Source organism: Oryctolagus cuniculus, chromosome 10, assembly GCF_964237555.1.
Source record: "Oryctolagus cuniculus chromosome 10, mOryCun1.1, whole genome shotgun sequence".
NCBI classification, from domain to species: Eukaryota; Metazoa; Chordata; class Mammalia; order Lagomorpha; family Leporidae; genus Oryctolagus; species Oryctolagus cuniculus.
In genome coordinates, this window is record NC_091441.1 from 99,274,048 (window position 1) to 99,295,623 (window position 21,576).

At 42.8% G+C, this 21,576-nt stretch overlaps 1 protein-coding gene across 12 annotated transcripts in view; it reads right to left on the reverse strand.

The window, feature by feature from the left end:
* The window catches only part of RBM6 (RNA binding motif protein 6), a 116,716-nt gene that overhangs the window by 54,917 nt on the left and 40,223 nt on the right, over nucleotides 1–21,576 (reverse strand). For 11 of the 12 annotated variants that reach the window (XM_002713207.5, XM_008260672.4, XM_008260671.4 and 8 more), the window contains exon 6: nucleotides 12,987–13,060. The exons of the other annotated variant lie outside the window; for it this stretch is intronic. In XM_002713207.5, the coding sequence (XP_002713253.2) occupies nucleotides 12,987–13,060 (74 nt within the window). The remainder of the gene's footprint in view (nucleotides 1–12,986; nucleotides 13,061–21,576) is intronic. 12 annotated transcript variants of the gene reach the window in all.

Genomic DNA, 21,576 nt, shown 5'->3' on the forward strand with positions numbered 1-21,576 from the left:
GCTGCAGCTGGTGCACTGCGGCCAGCGTACCACGCTGATCCGATGGCAGGAGCCAGGTGCTTCTCCTGGTCTCCCATGGGGTGCAGGACCCAAGTACTTGGGCCATCCTCCACTGCACTCCCTGGCCACAGCAGAGAGCTGGCCTGGAAGAGGGGCAACCGGGACAGAATCCGGCGCCCCAACCGGGACTAGAACCTGGTGTGCCGGCGCCGCAAGGTGGAGGATTAGCCTAGTGAGCTGCGGCGCCGGCCTATATTCACTCTCTTTTTAAAAAGATTTATTTTTATTTATTTGAAAGTCAAACTTACGGGGGGCGGGGGTCTTCCATCAGATTGTTCACTCCCCAATTGGCCACAACGGCCAGAACTGCACCAATCCAAAATCAGGAACCAGGAGCTTCTTCTGGGTCTCCCACGCGGGTGCAGGGGCCCAAGCACTTGGGCCATCTTCTACTGCTTTCCCAGGCCATAGCAGAGAGCTGGATAGGAGTGGAGCAGCCGGGACTCGAACTGGCACCATATGGGATGCCAGTGCTTCAGGCTAGGGCGTTAACCCACCGAGCCACAGCGCCAGCCAGCCCCTTCACCGTTTTTTGAAAGGCAATACAAAATCTAAAACATTTAGATCTGGCTCTACTTCTACCCTTCCAACTCCAAACTTGCTACAGGAATCTGACCCAAAGCCCTTGCCTATCATGAGAACTTCCTGGGGTCCCTGCAAAAGAATTTAAGTTCCAATCACCTTCCACAGCAGTCGTTCAGCCCACCAAATAAAGGACGCAGCAACAGGTCAATTCATATGATGCCTTGGTTTCAATGAGTAGAGATCATTTAAAAAATCTCTGCATTAGGGGCCAGTGCTGTGGTGCAACAGGTTAAGCCTCCACCTGTGATGCTGGCATCCCATACACAGGGTGCTGGGTTTGAGCCCCAGCAGCTCCACTTTCTTTATTTTTTTTTTAAGATTTTATTTATTTATTTGAGAGAGTTACAGACAGTGAGAGGGAGAGACAGAGGGAAAGGTTTCCTTCAGCTGGTTCACTTCCCAAATGGCCACAACAGCCGGAGCTGCGCTGATCCAAAGCCAGAAACCAGGAGCTTCATGTGAACCTCCCACACGAATGCAGGGGCCCAAACATCTGGGCCATCTTCCACTGCTTTCCCAGGCCACAGCAGAGAGCTGGATGGGAAGAGGAGCAGCTGAGACTGGAACCGGTGCCCATATGGGATGCCAGCACTGCAGGGGGAGGATTAACCTACTGAGCCACAACACTGGGCCCCCTGGTAGCTCCACTGTCAAACCAGCTCCCTGCTAATGCACCTAGGAAAGCAGCAGAAGATGGTCCAAGTACTTGGATCCCTGCAACCCAAGTGGGAGACCTGGATGGAGTTCTTGCACCCTAGCTTTGGACTGGCTCTGCCCTGCTATTGAGGCCATTTGGGGAGTGAACCAGGGGATGGAAGATCTCTCTGTGTCTCCTTTTCTCTCTGTAACTCTACCTTTTAAATCACTCATTCAATCTTTAAAAAATCATTGCATTCCAATGTTTTAAAATGTTATTATTTGGGGAATCTAGGTGAAAAAATACACAGATATTCTATTATTATTGTAACTTTTCTGCAAATGCAAAATAATCTTTATAAAAAATGTAATTTTGGGGCTGGCGCCGTGGTATAGCGGGTAAAGCTACCACCTGCAGTGCTGGCATCCTATATGGTTGTGGGTTCGAGTCCCAGTTGCTCCTCTTCCGATCCATCTCTCTGCTCTGGCCTAGGAAAGCAGTAAGAAGGTGGCCCAAGTCCTTGGGCCCCTGCACCCATGTGGGAGACCTGGAAAAAGTTCCTGGCTCCTGGCTTCGGATCAGTGCAGCTCCAGCTATTGTGGCCATCTGGACAGTGAACCAGTGGATGGAAGACCTCTGTCTCTCTCTCTCTGCCTCTGCCTCTCTGTAGTTCTGCCTTTCAAATAAATAAATAAATCTTTTAAAAAAAATGTGAATCTATCCCTGAACAAAGATCTTATGTTCTAAAACCAAATTACAGGGTGGGTGTTATAGAGCAGGTTAAGCTGCTGCTTGAGAAATTTCATCCCATATCAGATGCCTGTTTTGAGTCCTGGCTACTTGGCTACTCTGCTCCCAATCCAGCTTCCTTTTGATGTGTAACTCAGGAGGCAGCAGGTAATGGCTGAAGTACTTGAGTCCCTCTTACCGATGTGGGAGACCTGAATGGAATCCCAGTCTCCTGGCTTCAGTCTGCCCCAGTCACGGCTATTGTAGTTATTTGGGGAATGAACCTGAGTATGCAATACCTCTCACTCTCTCTCTTTCTTGTTTCGCATTTCAAATAAATAAACAAACATTTTAAAACTGGATTATGATGACAGAAACACTTCTTAGTAAATTTACCAAAATTGTTGAATTGCACACTTAAAAATATTGGATTGTACAGTTAAAATGTGTGAATTTTGATAATAAAGTTCCTTTTCCCTTTCAAGAAAAGATTCCATCACTCTCCTTATATATTAAATCTACATAAATGTTAAAGATAACATCCACAGTATCAACGATGCTGGAAAGAGGTCTCATAAGAAACATGTATGGGGGGCCGGCACTGGGGTGTAGCAGGTTAATGCCCTGACCTAAAGCACTGGCATCCCATGTGGGCAGTTCAAGGCCCGGCCACTGCACTTCCGATCCAGCTCTCTGCTGTGGCCTGGGAAAGCAGTAGAAGATGGCCCAAGTGCTTGGGCCCCTGCACCCTCGTGGGAGACCTGGAAGAACCTTCTGGCTTTAGATTGGCCCAGCAGATGGAAGACCTTTCTCTCTGTCTCTCCCTCTCACTGTCTGTAACTCTACCTCCCAAATAAATAAATAAAATCTTAAAAAAAAAAAAAAAAAAAAAAAAGATGTACAGGCAGGCCACTCCCTGAGCCTTCTTTTCTCCGAGGCTTTGAGATTTGGTCAGCAATTCCAGGAAACAAGGAAATATCCATGCTGGCACATACAAACCATCCAATTACAGAAGTATCTCCACTAAAAACTGGTCCAAGCATTTCCTAATAGCATTTTCATTTTCAATATATTTTGGAATAGGTCTGTCCAATCAGAGCAGAAGAGCCTACACACCCTTATACAGCAACATGACCAGGTAAGATTTTTAGCTTAAATGTTCTTCTATGCTAAGTAAAACCATTCGTGAACAAATTTTTCATACTTGTTAATATTAAAGTTTCTTAAGTCTCTAGCTTTCTGGCAAATTGTTTAAAAAAAAAAAAAAGTCATTTTTTTAAAGGAGTAGAGATGGTAAATGGATCTGTATTTTATTTTAGACCGGGACTAATTTCCATTGATGTGGGATCCTGAACTAATCTGCATTCTAGATTTAAAATCTTTTTTAAAGAGCTATGATAATTCTCATACCATAGAATTCACTTTCTTTATTATATACAATCAATGATTTTTAGTATATTCACAAGGTTCATCAACCATTACCACTATCTAATTCTAGAACATTATCACCATCCTAAAAAGAAACCTTGCCATTTCATTAGCAATGACTCCTTGTCCCCTTCTGCCCTCCACTGCAAGTCCTGCTTCTCTTACTTTCCATTCAGATATCCCAATTTCATTAGAGAGGCACTGGGTACAAGTAGCAAGTGAACTAGCTGTCAAAGATCCTGCTGCCAGGTGCGGGTATATATCCTAGCAGTTAAGATGTCCATGTTTTATTACTCTGTGCATTGGGTGCAATGCTTAAGATGCCACCTGGAATGCCCACATCCTTATCAGAGTGTTCAATCATGCCCTGGATCCTCTGCCTCTGATCCAGTTTCCTGCTAATGCCACCATGGCAGATAGCAGATATTGTCTCAACTGTTACCCATGTGGTAGAGTCAGACTGAGTTTGGGGCTCAGGGTTTTTTTAGCCTGGCCTAGCCCTGACTGTTGTGTGTATCTGAGGAGTGAATCAGTAGACAGAAGACCTCTGTCTTTGAAATAAATAAATAACAATTTAAGAAGGGGAAAAAAAGATCCCCACATTCCCTGTCAGGGTTCCTGCATTCAAAGCCTGGCTCCAGCTACTAATTCTAGCTGCTTGTCAATGTAGACCCTAGGAGGCAGCATTAACAGCTCAAGTGGCTGGACTGAAGACCTGGAATGAGCTCCCAGATCTCAGTTCCAACACTAACCCAGCAAGCATTTGGGAAGGGAACCAGTAGGTAACGGCTTTTTGTCTTTCTTTTTCCAAAATAAATAATAAAAAACCCAACTGCCACCCAAAACAGCACTGCCAATTTTCAAGCATCTCTGAACCCTAAGAAGTGGATGAAGAGCCTACATAAAAGAGGATTTGGTACAACCAAGCAGATCCCATTGTTACAGAATCACCCTTTACTACACAGGGGCCAGCAACTGCACCAAGCATCTCTTTGAATAATTATAATTAGAGATGTGACAAAACCAGGGGTTGGTTTTCAGAGTTAGAGTTTTAAAGCCACAGGGTATTTTTCCAGCACTGTTCAAATATACTCCAAATACTACTTCTGCCTCCTGCTCTGTTATAGGGTTTAAAGCAACAGAAACTCCTGTGGAGGCCTGGAAGCAGTCCTCTGATAATCAATCTCAATCAATAGGCTAAATGAGAAAGACTACTGAGATAAAAAGTCCTCCTGGGCACTGCCACCAAATCCTCTTTCAGCTACATACTCTGTGAAGCCAAGATCAGAGCTGCTGTAACTTAAGACTTTCTTGTTCTAATCAGATGGGAAGTTGTTGTGATAACAGAAAACATGCATTCAACATTCCCTGCTTGCATTTGGACCTTATCTGCATAATCTCAGTTAATCCCTTTAAGTAATGAAGGACACTGAAACACAGAGGAGTTATGCCACCTCTCCAAGCTACAGAGTAGGAGATGACAGAGCTGGAGTGCAAACCTAGGTGGTGTGTTTCCACAATCTGTGTGTTTAACTACTAGTACTAGTACTACTACTGCCTGGTACCCAAATTTTAATCACTGAACAGTAACCAAATTGTCTAATCAAATTACCAAACATTAAAAAACTCATTTCAATTCTCTTGGATATCACAACTCTCTTGAGAAAAAGAAAAAAAAACTTTTTTTTTTTTTTAATTAAAGGTTTCTTTTATTTTATTTGAAAGAGTTAGAGGGAGCGGCCGGCACCGCGGCTCACTAGGCTAATCCTCTGCCTTGCGGCGCCGGCACACCGGGTTCTAGTCCCGGTCGGGGCGCCGGATTCTGTCCCGGTTGCCCCTCTTCCAGGCCAGCTCTCTGCTGTGGCCAGGGAGTGCAGTGGAGGATGGCCCAAGTACTTGGGCCCTGCACCCCATGGGAGACCAGGAGAAGTACCTGGCTCCTGCCATCAGAGGGTGAACCAACGGCAAAGGAAGACCTTTCTCTCTGTCTCTCTCTCTCACTGTCCACTCTGCCTGTCAAAAAGAAAAAAAAAAGTTAGAGGGAGGGAGAGGCAGAGAGAGACCTTCCATCGCTGGTTCACTCCCAGATGCCTGCCACAGCCAGGCCTGGGCCAGGCCCAAGCAAGGATCTAGGAGCTTCTGCCAGGTCTTCCACAAGGGTTGCAGGGATCCAAACACTTTTGTCACCTTCCATTGCTTTTCCCAGGCCATTAGCAGGGAGCTGGATCAGAAGCGCAGCAGCCAAGACCCAAACTGGTACCCATGTAGGTAGCAGCTTTACCCATTACACCAAAACACTGGCCCCAGAAAAACAATCTTTAATAACCTTTAGTTTGAACTCATTTTAGAATGCACTTCCCCAGGTTTCCACCAACACAGGTACTGAGGGCAATCAGCAGAAAGTACTGAAACTGATGTTCCAGGAAGAATGGCTTGACTGAAGCTATAAAGTTACACAAGTAAGCTCTGGCCAGGATACCACATTCTCCTCAGTGAAGGTAAAGGGTAAAGGTTATTTAGGTAACATCACATCTTCCAGTTACTTACAGAGAATGCTGTTTTATTGCTATTTGAAAATGCACACACTCTAAGTACGGAAGGGTTTCAGTATTCAACAGCCTAAGTTTCCAACAGACTGAGTCTCCACCAATGTTTTCTTACAAACTGTCCTCACATGTCCAGGAACAGAAGCTTTTTTCTCCTACTGATCTAATTTTAATCTCAAGGACAGATCACATTTTAAGATCTGGCTTCCTTTACAAACTTCCACAAACATCCTGGTCATCCCACTAACTTCAATAATATTAACTCACCTAACTTTGCTGAAACAATAAACATGATTTAATCAAACTTCGTGTGTTCGTTTTCATTCCCCAAACCAGAAACAGCTAGTGTCTGAAGGAATTTTCACATAACCTAATAACAGCATCTTTTTTCTTATACTTTAGAACATTGGGTTGATTCTATACACAGAAAGTTGAATAAAAATTCCAGGAAAAAGCATTCTCCCAGGGCTATATTCTATAAGGACACTTCAGTAAATACTTGACCAAACAGAAATAGGCAACAAGAATTGCAGCAGCAAATTTGATAAAAGATGCTGGGGGCTGGTGTTGAGGCACAGTAGGTTAAAGCAGCTGCCTATGCTGATGGCATCCCATACTGGAGCGCAAGTTTGAACTCTGGCTGCTCCATTTCTAACCCAGCTCCCTGCTAATGCACCTGGGAAAGCAGTAGCAGACAGCCCAACTTTTTGAATCCCTGCCAACCATGTGAGAGACCAGAATGGAGTTCCAGGCTCCTGTTTTTGGCCCAGTCCAGCCCAGGATGTTGTGACCATCTGGGGAGTGAATCACTGGATGGAAGAGTTTTTTCTTGCTCGCTTTCTCTGTCTCTCTCTGTCACTCTGCCTATCAAATAAAAAATAAACCTTAAAAAAATGCTAATTCCTGCAGAGCAAATGTCAACAGTATGAGGACATTAAAGCTCACAACTGTCTACCCACTAAAATGTATCAATACTCCTAATACACTGCTTGTTAGTTTCCTCCCCAAGTTGCAGTGTAATGGCACACACAACAGAAATGATATTCCCTTTCAATCCTCAAGGACTCAAACAACAATGTAAGTCAGGAAATGACACTTCCCAGTAGGGATACAATGGAAGGTCCAGCTTACCAGGTTCATTAACTGCCCTTTTCCCCAGGACAGAGATGGTAAAGGTATGTGCTAACAGACTTTAGCCTGCATATCTGCTGGAAATTACTTCCCCAGACAGCTACTGGCTAATCTGACAATTTCCCTGGCCACAATACTCAGCAGTGCTGCACAGAATACTGTTTGATGCCTTCACACAGGTATCAGGAAAAAGACACAGAGGCCTTGGTTATCATCCTATGCAACTTTGCTAGGGCACATATAATCCACAATAGTTGATACAACAAGCTGATTCTTTTATTTTCATCCCCTACATCCACAAAAAGTCAATGATAAATTGAAGATATTTCAGATGAAGAGTCAGGATGGCAGAGTTACAAAAACCTCAAAGCATTTCACAGAAACCTCCTCACACTTGAGGCTTAAAGAATTAGTTTTGGCCGGCGCCGCGGCTCACTAGGCTAATCCTCCACCTAGCGGCGCCGGCACACCAGGTTCTAGTCCCAGTCGGGGCGCCGGATTCTGTCCCGGTTGCCCCTCTTCCAGGCCAGCTCTCTGCTGTGGCCAGGGAGTGCAGTGGAGGATGGCCCAAGTGCTTGAGCCCTGCACCCCATGGGAGACCAGGAGAAGTACCTGGCTCCTGCCATTGGATCAGCGCGGTGTGCCGGCCGCAGCTCGCTGGCCGCAGCGGCCATTGGAGGGTGAACCAACGGCAAAGGAAGACCTTTCTCTCTGTCTCTCTCTCTCACTGTCCACTCTGCCTGTCAAAAAAAAAAAAAAAAAAAAAAAGACAGAAAAAGAAGAATTAGTTTTAATATAATTTAGATATAAAAATAAATTTATTTCATAGAATTATGATTGGATATTACTAGACACATAGAAAATGAGGAAAAGAAGGAAAGGACACAAACATCTAATTTCATATGCTTACCAAATGCAAGGTGCTATGCTGAGTATTTCATAATTTGTTCACCAAAATTCACCACTCAACAGGTGCCAGCACTGGGCACAGCAGGCTAAGCTTCCACCTGCAGTGCCGGAATCCCATGTGGGTCTGTGTCCCGGCTGCTTCACTTCGAATCTAGCTTTCTGCTGTGGTCTGGGAAAGCAGTGGAAGATGGTCCAACTGCTTGGGCCCCTGTACCCACGTGGAAGGATTGGAAGAAGCTCCTGGCTCCTGACTTCGGATTGCCTCAGCTCTAGCGGTTGCAGCCATTTGGGGAGTGAACCAGTGGATGGAAGACCTCTCTGTTTCTCCCTCTCTAATTCTGCCTCTCAAACAAATAAATATTAAAAAAAATTTCATCACTCAAACATAGTATCATTCTTCAAGAAGCTCCTCTGGCCATTCCATCTAAAATCATCCCAATCATACAGTCTCTCAAAACTCTGCTTCATTTTCTTTATAGCACTCAGCACTATGAGACATTGTATATTTTTAAATTTTCTACTTGCTTATGCTTTGTTTTCCTCTATTAAAATGCAGTTTCATAGTCTACTTTGTTCATCACAGCATCCTCAGTATTGAGAAAGGTACCTGGGACATAGGAGACACTCATGATTGAATGATCATATTTATATTCACACTAGGGATCCATGAGACACTGGGAGCAAAGGGAATAGAGGCTGAAAGAGTTTAAGAAACTTGGAGTAATCCAGTCAGGAAGCAATCTGACCAGGATCTGCATTCTTCTGTATGCTGTACTATCAAAGAACAAAAACTTCCCTGGCAATCCACTTTTTTTTTTTTTTTTTTTTTGACAGAGTGGACAGAGAGAAAGGTCTTCCTTTTTCTGTTGGTTCACCCCCCAATGGCCACTGCAGCCCACGCACTGCGGCCGGCGCACCGCGCTGATCCGATGGCAGGAGCCAGGTACTTCTCCTGGTCTCCCATGCAGGAGCAGGGCCCAAGCACTTGGGCCATCCTCCACTGCACTCCCGGGCCACAGCAGAGAGCTGGCCTGGAAGAGGGGCAACCAGGACAGAATCCGGCGCCCCAACCAGGACTAGAACCCAGGATGCCGGCGCCACAGGCAGAGGATTAGCCTATTGAGCCGCGGCGCCAGCTGGCAATTCATTCTTAATGAATCTTTCCTTCTGGGGCAGCACTATGCCACAGCGAGTTAGGCTGCCATCTGAAATACTGCCATCCCATATGAGCATTAATTTATGTCCTGGCTCCTCCACTTTTTTTTTTTTTTTTAAGATTCATTTATTTATTTGAAAGTCAGAGTTACACAGAGAGAGGAGAGGCAGAGAGAGAGGCCTTCCATCCAATGGTTCACTCCCCAACTAGCAGAAACAGCTGGAGCTGTGCCGATCCAAAGCCAGGAGCCAGGAACTTCTTTCATGTCTCCTATGCGGGTGCAGGAGCCCAAGGACTTGGGCCATCTTCTACTGCTTTCCTAGGCCATGGCAGAGAGCTAGATAGGAAGTAGAGCAGCCGGGACTCGAACCGACACCCATTTGGGATGCCGGTGCTTCAGGCCAGGGTGTTAACCTACTGCACCACAGCACCGGCCCCTCCTCCACTTCTTATCAGGCTCCTGCTAAAGCACCTGGGCAAGCAATGGAAAATGGCCCAAGTCCTTGGACCCGAGCCACCTGTATGGGGGACCTGGATGGAGTTTCTGGCTCCTGGATTTGGTCTGGTCCAGCCCCAGCCATTGCAGTTATTTGGGGAATGAGCCAGCAGGTGGAAGATTTCTATTTTTCTCTATTTATTTGCCTTTCAAACAAAAATATGAACCTTTAAAAAATGGATGAGTTCTCCCTTTAATGCCCCAAACAGGATCACTACTCTCCAGCTAGAATATTTAGATAAATGTTTGACTGATAGAAGGAGGGGATTACAAGGATCTTATGCATAAAAGGATTTTGAAACTGTTTGGATCTTTAATTTAAAGAAAAAAGAAAAGTCCTTCCAAATTATTTGCACACACCCTGAGTCACGAAAATGTTATTAAAATAATATTTATTTGACTATGAAGTTTGTATAGTTCAGTTTTCAGGATTCAGTTTTATGGCAATGCCAGTAGTCTATCCCATGAGTAGGGGGAAGAATAAAAATCTAACATAATAAGTTAAGCTACCACCTGCAATGCTGGCATCCTATATGAGCTCTAGTTCTAGTCTCAGTTGTTCCACTTCCAATTCAGCGCCCTGTTTATGTGCCTGGGAAAGCAGTTGAAGATGGCCCAAATGCTTGGGCTCCTGGCTTTGGCGTAGCCCAGCAGATGAAAAATCTCTGTTTTTCCCTGTCACACTGCCCTTCAAATAAACAAATAAATCTTTAAACAAACAAACAAAAAAAAGAATAATTCCAGTGAATACTGAAAATAAGATTAGACAAAAATTTGGAGTTTGACAGAACAACTCATGTGACCCACGAGTACCATATAATCTGTCTCCTTTCTTAGTATGAGATTATAAGGTCCTAGAAGGAAGGAACTAGTTCTTAATCGTACTTCTGAATACAACACCACTATGCATAAAGATGGCTACCTACTGAAATAGTGTTTTCCACACCTGAAGAAAACTGGTCCTGCTGCTGCTTCGCTCCAAGTGTCCCATTCACTGGACAGGGGTCATTCATCAGAGATATGGAAGCCCTAAGAGTGTTCATGGAATGGCCAGAGATGGCTGGGGGAAAGACATCTATCTCTAAGCCACCTTCTTTCAACGCTCTTTGTTAAATATGCTTTTCTCTAGATGTGGTTCCAACAGAAAATCTGCCTAAGGATAAGCCTTGTTTTTAAGGAAAACTGCCCTGGTTCTACTACTAGTGGACATTACTCTTCAGTGGGCTGGGTATTTTTGACAGGATTTTTTTTGTTGTAGAGAAGGGGATGTTAAGTGAAATATAGATATTTTTAAGACCAAAGACTAGGGCTGGTGCCGTGGCTCAATAGGCTAATCCTCTGCCTGCGGCGCCGGCACACTGGGTTCTAGGCCTGGCGGGGCGCCGGATTCTGTCCCGGTTGCCCCTCTTCCAGGCCAGCTCTCTGCTGTGGCCAGGGAGTGCAGTGGAGGATGGCCCAAGTGCTTGGGCCCTGCTCCTGCATGGGAGACCAGGAGAAGCACCTGGCTCCTGCCTTCAGATCAGCACGCCAGCCGTGGCAGCCATTGGAGGGTGAACCAACAGCAAAGGAAGACCCTTCTCTCTGTCTCTCTCTCACTGTCCACTCTGCCTGTCCAAAAAAGACTGAAGACTAATGGGGCTGGAGCTGTGGCACAGCGGATTAACGCCCTGGCCTGAAGCGCTGGCATCCCCACATGGGGATCGGTGCAGCTCCAGTCATTGTGGCCAATTGGGGAGTGAACCAGTAGATGGAAGACCTCTCTCTTCCTCTCCTCTCTCTGTGTAACTCTAACTTTCAAATAAATAAATAAATCTTTAAAAAAAATAAAAAAAGATTAACTAGATCTGATAAAGAACAGTATCACTCTAGAAGAAACACACGATCGGGAAAATAAAAGCATAAAAGAGATGATATGTGCCATGATCTTCTCATTTATAGTTTCACCATTTGCAATACTTAGTATAGTGGCAGAGGACTAATTGACTATTCACTGGTAAGAAAAAAGTAGGTTATTAATTGGATTAGTTTCTCAAATTTGGACAAATTATTAGAATAGAATCAACCACAAGCAGATTGGAATCTTCATTCTTCTCTCCAAAACTGACAATTTTGTTTCTGATACATAATTAACATTTGTTAAATGACTGATTCAGTGATAACAATCAACAATTAGAATCCCGTCAAATCAAGGTGACATGGTCCTAATCAAATCATTCTCTGAAGATCTGGCAGTCCTTATACCACTAACAAAACATAAGGACACACCAGAAATCTTCTCTAATTAATGCCTGCTTTTAAAACACATCATCTCCACAGCCACAAGGGGAGAGAATGCGTCCAAAGAAGGGGAAAGTATAATGAGCCATACTGACTGGATCAAAGCTGACAAAAAGGCATTAGGTTACAGAAAGGAAGAGTTCTTACCTAACAACTACTCTTCTCTGGAAGAACCTTCTTTTTGAGATTTTAAGCTCACTGCAGTCACACTATGTAAACATAGGCAGTGGATACACAAAAACCAAAGTATATCCCTTAACTTCCTTTTCCCACTTTACAGATGGAAGAACTGACATACCGCAAAGCAAACTACTTCTCCTAAAGAAATACCATGGTAAGAAGGATTCTATTCATTAATTCCTCCAAAACTACGAGGTCAATTAAAGACAAAGATGACAATTCCAGGTGGCAAGCTGAGTAACTCAAGATGGTTCAAACATAAAGACAGGTTCAAATTAGCTAATTCAGACCATATGCAGCCAAGGACACAACTCCAACTGGCAAAGAACAATGACAAACACAATAAACATGAACAATTCACTCCGCCCTGATGGCTTTCTTTCAAAAGTAGCACATGCAGGCAGGACCTGAGTTCCAACCAAGTCACATCAGTCACATCAGTGGTCTTCATCCTAGATCTGGGATTAACTATTGACCCTGAATTTCTGTGCCAGGCAGATCCTTGGGTCATAATCAAGGATCATACTTTTCATCAGGACGCCCATATCTCAGTCACATTCCAGAGAGAAGCACTCCAGACCTGCCATTTTCCCCCCATCTACTATGTCTGGAATTTAGTCAACTGCAAATGGGCTCAAGGTTTTAAAATACATTATGTGCCCATTAACTCTACTAGCAAAAACCTTCCCAGCCTTTTAAAAACTTTCTCCTCACAACTGCTCTTTGGATGGAATGTGGTATGCTCCAAAGATAGATTTCTTGTCTTTCCAAAGTGAAACCATTTGAAACCCTCCCTCCCCATACATAACAAATATATCCTTCCAGCATCATTTGACCGAAGTATAAAGCAACCTGGTTGGCCTCCATGCATCCGATGGCATCTTCCAAGAGTGAAAATTCCACGCAGACATAGCCATAGTCGTAACCTGGGGACAGCATTTAAATACAGACGGGAGTGGTGTTAGTGCCTTGCAAACACAAAAGACACACTTATATCCCCTGTTTCTGAACCCCTTAGATACAAGCCCTCCCAACTAGACCCTCCCTCCCTATACTAAGCAAAGTTGCTACCCCAAACAGAAAAAAGTATTGAAGGAAAGTCTGGACGTTTCTGGACTTTGAGATTCATTCCAATATGGCTTTTCCTATTAACCAAGAAGATCCTTCGCCCTCTAGCACTGGTGATCTAGTGAGGGTACCCCAGAATTGGGTAACCCCCCACAGAAAGCTCATGTAGGGACCCAAAACATTATAACCACAGGCTGAATCTTCTGGAAATACAAAGTCAACAACAGCAGGAAAGTATCTGAAAAAAATGTATCCAGAGAGAAGAAGCAATTATCCCAACGCTATGCTAATAGTCACCACTTATCAAGCAGAAACCACTTTCAAAGACAGAATTGCTGACAGACTGAGGCAACTATTCTGTTTAGATACCACAGGAGGCTTCTGGTTGGCATGGGACAGACCATTTCAGGTCTCCTCTTTTGTTTTTCCTTGTTTCAACTCAAGTCATAAACCAGCTAAAATCTTTATGAAAGGAAGAAGATGTAAAAACAAAAATAAATACAAACAGCTGGGTCCAAAATTGTGCTCTATGGCAGGCTGAGGGAAAGACAGCAGTTGTTAGCAATCAACACATGTTCAAGAACTGCACATACTATTATTACTAGAAAATAACTTTCACCTTACTCCTGAGCCAAGTGTTATATGCAGCACAGGCCTGAGACTCTCATGACCCATGATGCTGGGAAGTCATGGGATTTACAGGCTGCTGACTCTAGTACTAATCCATTCTATAACTCCCTGATAACATCTGACTACAAGAACACACTTGTCAATGCAATGGTCCACAAATGGCTTCCATGCTTCCTCCACTGCCTCACAGGATAAAGAGCTCATCTCTAGTAACACTGAGCAAATGAAACAGGAAGAAAAAGATGTGATTGGTTTAGATAAGAAATAAAACTGAGGGAAAGACACAAAATTTATGACAAAGCTGAGCACAATATATATATAAGAGAAAACTGATATTCAATCAAGATATCAACAGCCAAAACACTAGGGCAACAGAAAGTATAAACTTAAAAAAAAATACCCAATTTGGTGAAATAGGTTGGATTCCTTGTTACATGAAATAAATGGTTTAGGATGCTTTGTTATGATAGTAATACATTTTGATTTTAGATTTGTTAAATATTACAAGTACAGTAAGAAATGTTGCAATGGTACAGGTTGATCCTTGCTCTGAGTTTGAAGAAATTGCCAGGAAGAACAAATAAAACAAAAAAAGCTACTAGAAATTTCGGCATCACCTTAGGCTGAGAGACAGATAGTTTACCCTAATTTCACAGTTTTAACAACTATGAATTAAAACTAACCCCTCCAAACTGTTTAAACTTACCACACAATCAGTTTCCTCTGATTAGTAACTCTTTGAAGAAATAAAAATACTTTAGAGAAACAATATATATATATATATAGGTATATATCCCATTAACAGTGGAAATTGTGTTATTTAATTACTTTTAAGTGGATTTGATCCATTTGATCAAACGCAGTGAACATTTAATACATAAACATTCTGCAGTTTGTAAAGGGCTGTGAACAATCCTGAGGAATTACAGAGTAGCAGAAGGAACTAAAATACTTATTATCAACAAATATCTACTGTAAAAACTCTAACTGGAAATGGCTAACCATGAAACAAGCAGACTCTTGAACATGTTGGTTAACTCTACAGAACATAGCAAAGGAATGCTCAGGTGTGTGGAAAACAACACTCTCTACAGCAGCCAAAATTTTAAAAAATGGGGAAATAACACCAAACTGTCAAAGCCAAGCCCTAAGTTGTCTTTCTATGCTTAAAGAAGTAACCACTGTGGCCCAGAAGAGCACACAGAATCTCTGGATAGAGAGAACCAAGACTCATGACAACATTCACTCTCTGCTAAAGAACAAATAGAGTTTGATATTAAAGTCATTGGGAAGGGAAATATATAGTCTATAGGAGACACTATGAGCAAATAATAGCACTCTCTACTTCAGCCCTGTAATAGCAGATGTTGACAATGTACTGCAGATTTAATACTGACTCACAAGCCCAACACTCAATTTCTTACACCTGAAACTTTAGCTATCAAGCAAGAACAGATATTTAAGTTATAACTATACTACTCAACATTTAAAAGAAAAAAAGGCAAGTACCCAATCTTAACCCCAGGAATTTTGTGTGTTCAAGATTCACGGTTATACCATAAGGATTTTCAGAAATTGCCAAAACAGACAATGATACTAAAATAATATTTACATAGAATTTGTTGGTACAAGGCTTTAAACACTTTACATAGACAGATTTAATCTTCACAAGATTACCCGTGAGGTAAATATTATTAACTCCATTTTATCAATAAGGAAACAAATGGGAAAAAAAGATAATTTATTCAAAATTACCTTAAAGTAAGCACCAATACTGAGAGGTCCAGAGCGCATATTCAAGCTAATGCTGGTAACCACTATTCTATATAGCCTGCCATGTTTTAATAAGATCCTAGACTGATTTAAATAACCTGAATTCCAAACTCTACAGAGTCCAGGTACAAAAAAGGTTGCACAAGCCTGAGCATAGCTAACTCCTTGTCTATAGTTAATACTGAAATTAGCAGCACAGTACTTCTAATTTTAAGTACCTATGACAGAACCACTGTGAATGGTCTTGAGTATGCAAGTTAAAAAGCATTCACTCTCAAGAACTGCCTATACTGGCTCCCAAAATTCTTCTGTAAAGACAAAAACTAAAAAGTCTTATCGCAAATGATGGCTATAAAAATTGTATCACAATACAGAAAGATACTTGATACAGTATTATTTTAAAAGTTTTAACAATGAATATATCCTTGCATACAATTATGTAAAATGTATATAGAAAAAAGGACTGGAATTAAATACAGTGAAATAACATCTAACTTGGAGGTTAGAGACAAAAGTCACCATATAAAAAGAAAGCCATGCACCATCACAATCATAGTTGAAGACCCCAAGGTGAAGAACAACATACCATATTTCAATATAGGTAAGTCCAACATTGCCAGTTTTTCCTCCAGCGTTGCAACAGATCACTTTTCCTTTGGTTGACACCAGATGAAGAGGTTGGCTTGCATTTAAGGGCCACAATGTGTGAAAAATACATCACTTTAAATAACAGAATCACAGCCAGCACAGTGAATGCTCACACTCAGAGAAACTTGGAAACAGACCAACTGAAGCCATACTCAAGTCGTATCCATCCCCACCTCCATGCTCACTCCATGGGAGGGAAAACAGGGTGTAGGATGGGTGGGAGGGGGTGAGAAATAGGATTTGAGCAAGCACAGGTGAATATACAAAATCTGAAAACACATGTAATGCAACACAACAGTATACCAAAATGATTACAGTGGTTGTATTGCTATAGTAGGATAATTAGGGACTTCTTCCTTTATTTTCTAAATACAGTTTTATACTTCACAGAAAAGGCCCTACTAGGCAAGAAAGACAGCCCACCCACAAACCTATACATCCTGAAAATAACTAAGCCACCTTGCACTGAGAATTGCTAGAAACTGCTTAGAATCAAGATGTAGACTCAGTGTGAACAGTCTATAAACAGATTTTTACCAGAGAGAGTAATAAAAACTATATTTTATTACCTTCTTCTTCCACCGTCCCTTGCTGGGAAGAAGTCTATCTGGTAGGCTGATGTGTGCCTTTGTGTTTATTTATGTGACTATTAAAACATACCTAACTCCATTTTCTAATCTAAATGTACTAAGCTTATAGAAAAGTCAATGTTCTCTATGCTTTTTCCAGGCAACTGAGAAGGAAGAGAAGTAGGCAAGGGAAGGAAAATCTTTAAAAGTGATATCAAAATTTCAAATCTTCTCCACCTTCATTAACCATGCAGTTGGCTATTCCCCAAAGAGGTGTATGTGTTAAAAGCTAACCAGGTGGTTACGGAGCAAGGTAAAAAAAAAATAATAAAAAATAAAAAAATTTAAAAAAAAAAAAACAAACATTAAAAAATCAGTCAAACAAACAATCAATCTTAAATAGGGCCGGTGTTGTGCTGTAGCAAGTTAAGCTGCCACCTGCAATGCCAGCATCTGATAGGAGTGCTGGTTTGAGTCTCGGCTGTTCCACTTCCCATCCAGCTCCCTGCTGATGCACCTGGGAAAGCAATGGAAGATGGCCCAATTTCTTGGACCCCTGCATCCACCTGGGAGACCCAAATGAGGGTCCTGACTTCAGCATGGCCCCACTCCTAGCCATTGTGACCATATGGAGAGTGAACCAGCAGATGGAAGCTCCCTATCTCTAACTCTCCCCCTTTCTCTCTATAACTTTGCTGTTCAAATAAATAAATTTAAAAAAAAAAATGCCCTGATGAAAAGTATCCAATCACAGAACTGACTCTTCAGTTTCTGTCCCTGGAAAAGCTGACTCAGTGATGCTGACAACGTTCATTCCAGACACTCCAAGTCAACTGTTAGTCAGGCTCAGCTTGTGAAACAGTTTTAAGAAATGTCTGTTTAGGAGTTGATGCTGCAGCGTAGCAGGTAGGGCTGCAGCCTGCAGTACCAGCATCCCATGTGGACACCAGTTCAAGTCCCAGATGAACCATTTCTGATCCAGCTTTCCTTTGTAGCCTGGGAAAGCAGTGGAAGACGGCCCAACTCCTTGGGCCCCTGCACCCAAGCGGGAGGAACTGGAGGAGGCTCCTGGTTCCTGGCTTTGGACCAGCACAGCTCTGGCCATTGTGGCCAACTGGGAAGTGAACCAGTGGATGGAGGACCTCTTTCTCTCTGCCTCTTCTTCTCTCTTTGTATAACTCTGACTTTCAAATAAAGAAATCTTGAAAAAAAAAAATCTGTTTAGGTTAAAAAGATGGACAACCCTATCTTAAAAGTGACCAAGAAAAGCCAACTATTAAGAGAGTACTGGATGACTCTAAAAAAGCCCAGAATATACACACCAATTATAAAATACAAAAGGGGGGAATCAGGATTTTAAAGGACATACACCTAGGGGGAGATGGAGTTTCTTCATTTTATAGGTATGTTTGAGAGATTCAAAAGGGCTTAGTTCTACAGGTCTTGTTTTGCTAATTCCATTTCAGTGGGAATATAAGTTTTTAAGATAAAAATAAGTATTATAAAGTTACAGAATTTAGCAAAAGCCAAAACAGAACTGATCCAGTATCTGAATTCCTAGAGGCTTGTGTCCAAGAATTCCAGCAGGTACTTTGTTCAATTAAAACTTCAAATAATGCACACAGGAAAATAATTTATACATCAAAATACCATTTTGGAAGAATGGAAACTGTCCACATGAATTCCATCACTTATAAACACTTTCAATTCTCTTACCCTCAACTACACAGGCAAGGACTGCTAGTAATCAGATGAAGCCAGGAAGATATACACTGTTCAGTACTTGCCAATTTTTAAATGACTGTATATGGTCCAATTTTATTTAGTTCTCTGCATCAACTGGTTAAACAAAAAATTGTTTGGGGGCAAATGTTGTGGTGCAGTGGGTAAAGTCACCACCTGTGATGCTGGCCTCCCATATGGGTACCAGTTTGAGTTCGGGCTGCTCCACTTCTGATCCAGCTCCTTACTAATGTGCATGGGAAAGCAGTCGAGGAAAGCCCAAGTACTTGGCCCAGGCACCCAAGTGGGAGACCTAGAGGAGGCTCCTGGCTCCTGGCTTAGGGCCAGCACAGCTCCAGTCATTGGGGCCATCTGGAGAGTGAACCAGTGGATAGAACATTTTTTTCTCTTTCTACCCCCCCCCTTCTCTCTATAACTCTATCTTTCAAATAAATAAACCTTAAAAAAATTTTTTTTGGTTTGATTTTATTTCCAATGACCAAAATTAATTCCGGCATCACTTCATCCTTATACTGATTCTCTAGGCCCAGGATATTTGCTAGGAAACTCTCATCCTTATTCAAGTTATTTCAAATGCACTAGCAGGGATGGTACTATGTTAACAAAGTAGCATCCTTGTCCCTGTAGAGTTTAATCTAAAGAAGAACCATGACTAATACAAATAGGCAGACACCTCACAAGTCTACATAAGTCAAAAGAGGGAGCAATGATTCTTTAAAGAGTCAATGATCTCATTCACTTAAAAGCAAAACAAAACAAAAAACCCTGCAGAACAACAATCAGGAATAAGAGATATGCTTTCTCCAAGGCAAGAACACTTGAGGACAGAAGGAAGAATGGTGCAGGCACGGCAGAAGGATTACCCAGGAGAACAGCAGCATCAATGCTACAACAAACTGCCTATGCAGAGAAATGTCACCAAAGCAAATGAGGTCCCAGATCAGGGACTGGGATTCTTTTGTTTATATCCCCAATGCTAGCACTCAATAGTGCTTAGTCAATGTCCTATCAATTGTAATGAGCAATACAGTGGGAAAGTAACTTCTCTAGTTCTGTACACATACTGAAGCTATAATGAACTTTTTATGGGATCAAGACACAAGTCCCTAGGCCTGAGTTATCCCACACACAAAGTTGCAATGATGATAACTACTTTGCAGGGGGTTTCAGGGTACAAAGAAATAATGTATTTCAGTACCTCTGTTCAATAGCACTATGAGGTACCAGAGTTCAGACAGCTGCCTTGTGTTACTGCTTCTCAGATATGCCTCATTAATAATATTTTAGCAGCTGAAAGGAAATATGCATTTCCTCACTGATTTCTAGTGTACATTAAGAATTTATCTGCTGGGGCCGGAGCTGTGGCGTAGTGGGCTAAGCCTCCGCCTGTGGCACCAGCATCCCATTTGGGCACCAGTTTGAGTCCCAGCTGCTTCACTTCCAATCCAGCTCTCTGCTATGGCCAGGGAAAGCAGTAGAAGATGGCCCAAGTACTCTGATGTGGGAGACCCAGAGAAGCTCCTGGCTCCAGATTTCAGATCAGTCCAGCTCTGGCCATTGTGGCCATTTGAGGAGTGAACCAGTGGATGGAAGACTTCTCTCTCTGTCTTTCCCTCTGTCTGTAACTCTACCTCTCAAATAAATAAATATCTAATAACATATATTTAAATAATGTAAATATGCAAATAATACAAAAATATCATATACACATATACATATATATATCTACTAGAGCCAGCGCTGTGGCACAGTGGGTTAAAGCCCGAGCCTGCAGTGCCAGCATCCCATATTGGTGCCAGTTGAAGTCCTGGCTGCTCCTCTTCTGATCCAGCTCTCTGCTATGGCCTGGGAAAGCAGTAGAAGATGGCCCAAGTGTTTGAGCCTCTGCACCCACATGGAAGACCTGGAAGAAACTCCTGGCTCCTGGTTTAAGACTGGCACAGCTCTGGCTATGGCAGCTACTGGGGAGTGAATCAGTGAATGGAAGAACTCTCTCTTTCCCTATAACTCTGCCTTTCAAATAAATAAATAAATCTTTTTTAAAAAAAAAAAAAGCTCTGGGGGCCGGTGCCACGGCTCACTAGGCTAATCCTCTGCCTGAGGTGCCAGCACACTGGGTTCTAGTCCCAGTTGGGACACCGGATTCTATCCCGGTTGCTCCTCTTCCAGTCCAGCTCTCTGCTGTGGCCCAGGAAGGCAGTGGAGGATGGCCCAAGTGCTTGGGCCCTGTACCTGCATGGGAGACCAGGAGGAAGCACCTGGCTCCTGGCTTCGGATCAGCACAGCGCACTGGCCGTAGCGGCCATTTGGAGGGTGAACCAACAGAAGGAAGACCTTTCTCTCTGTCTCTCTCTCTCTATCTATATCTCTGACAAATAAATAAAATAATAAAAAATTAAAACAAATTAAAAAAAAAAAAAGAAAATCATCAAACCTGACGTGAGAATCTTCAACTTTGTAGCCAAGTCACACAGGAGCCTGAAACCTATTATCTGTAACTGGTGTCTGATGAAATAGCAATCTTGTGGGGTCTGGGGCTAACTCCAAGTCAGAACTAAATGGGGGCCAGCACTGTGGTGCAGCAGGTTAAGCCACTGTCTCCAGTGCCAGCATCTCATTTGGGTGCCAGTTTGAGCCCTGACTGCTTCACATCCAATCCAGCTCCTTGCTAATGACCTGGGAAAGCAGCAGAAAAAGGCCCATGTCCTCAGGCCCCTGCACTCACAAGGGAGATCTGGATGAAGTTCGTAGCTCCTGACTTCGGCCTGGCCCACCCTGGCCATTGCAGCCAGCAGGGGAGTGAACTAGCATCTGAAAGATCTCTCTCTCTCTCTCTCTCCTTCTTTCTCTGTAATTCTTTCAAATAAATAAATAAACTTTTTTTTTTTTTTGAATTGAATTGAGGGGCCAGTGCTGTGTTATAGCGGGTAAAGCTGCTACCTGCAGTGCCAGCATCCCACATGCGCGCTGCTTTGAGTCCAGGCTGCTCTTCTTCTGATCCAGCTCTCTGG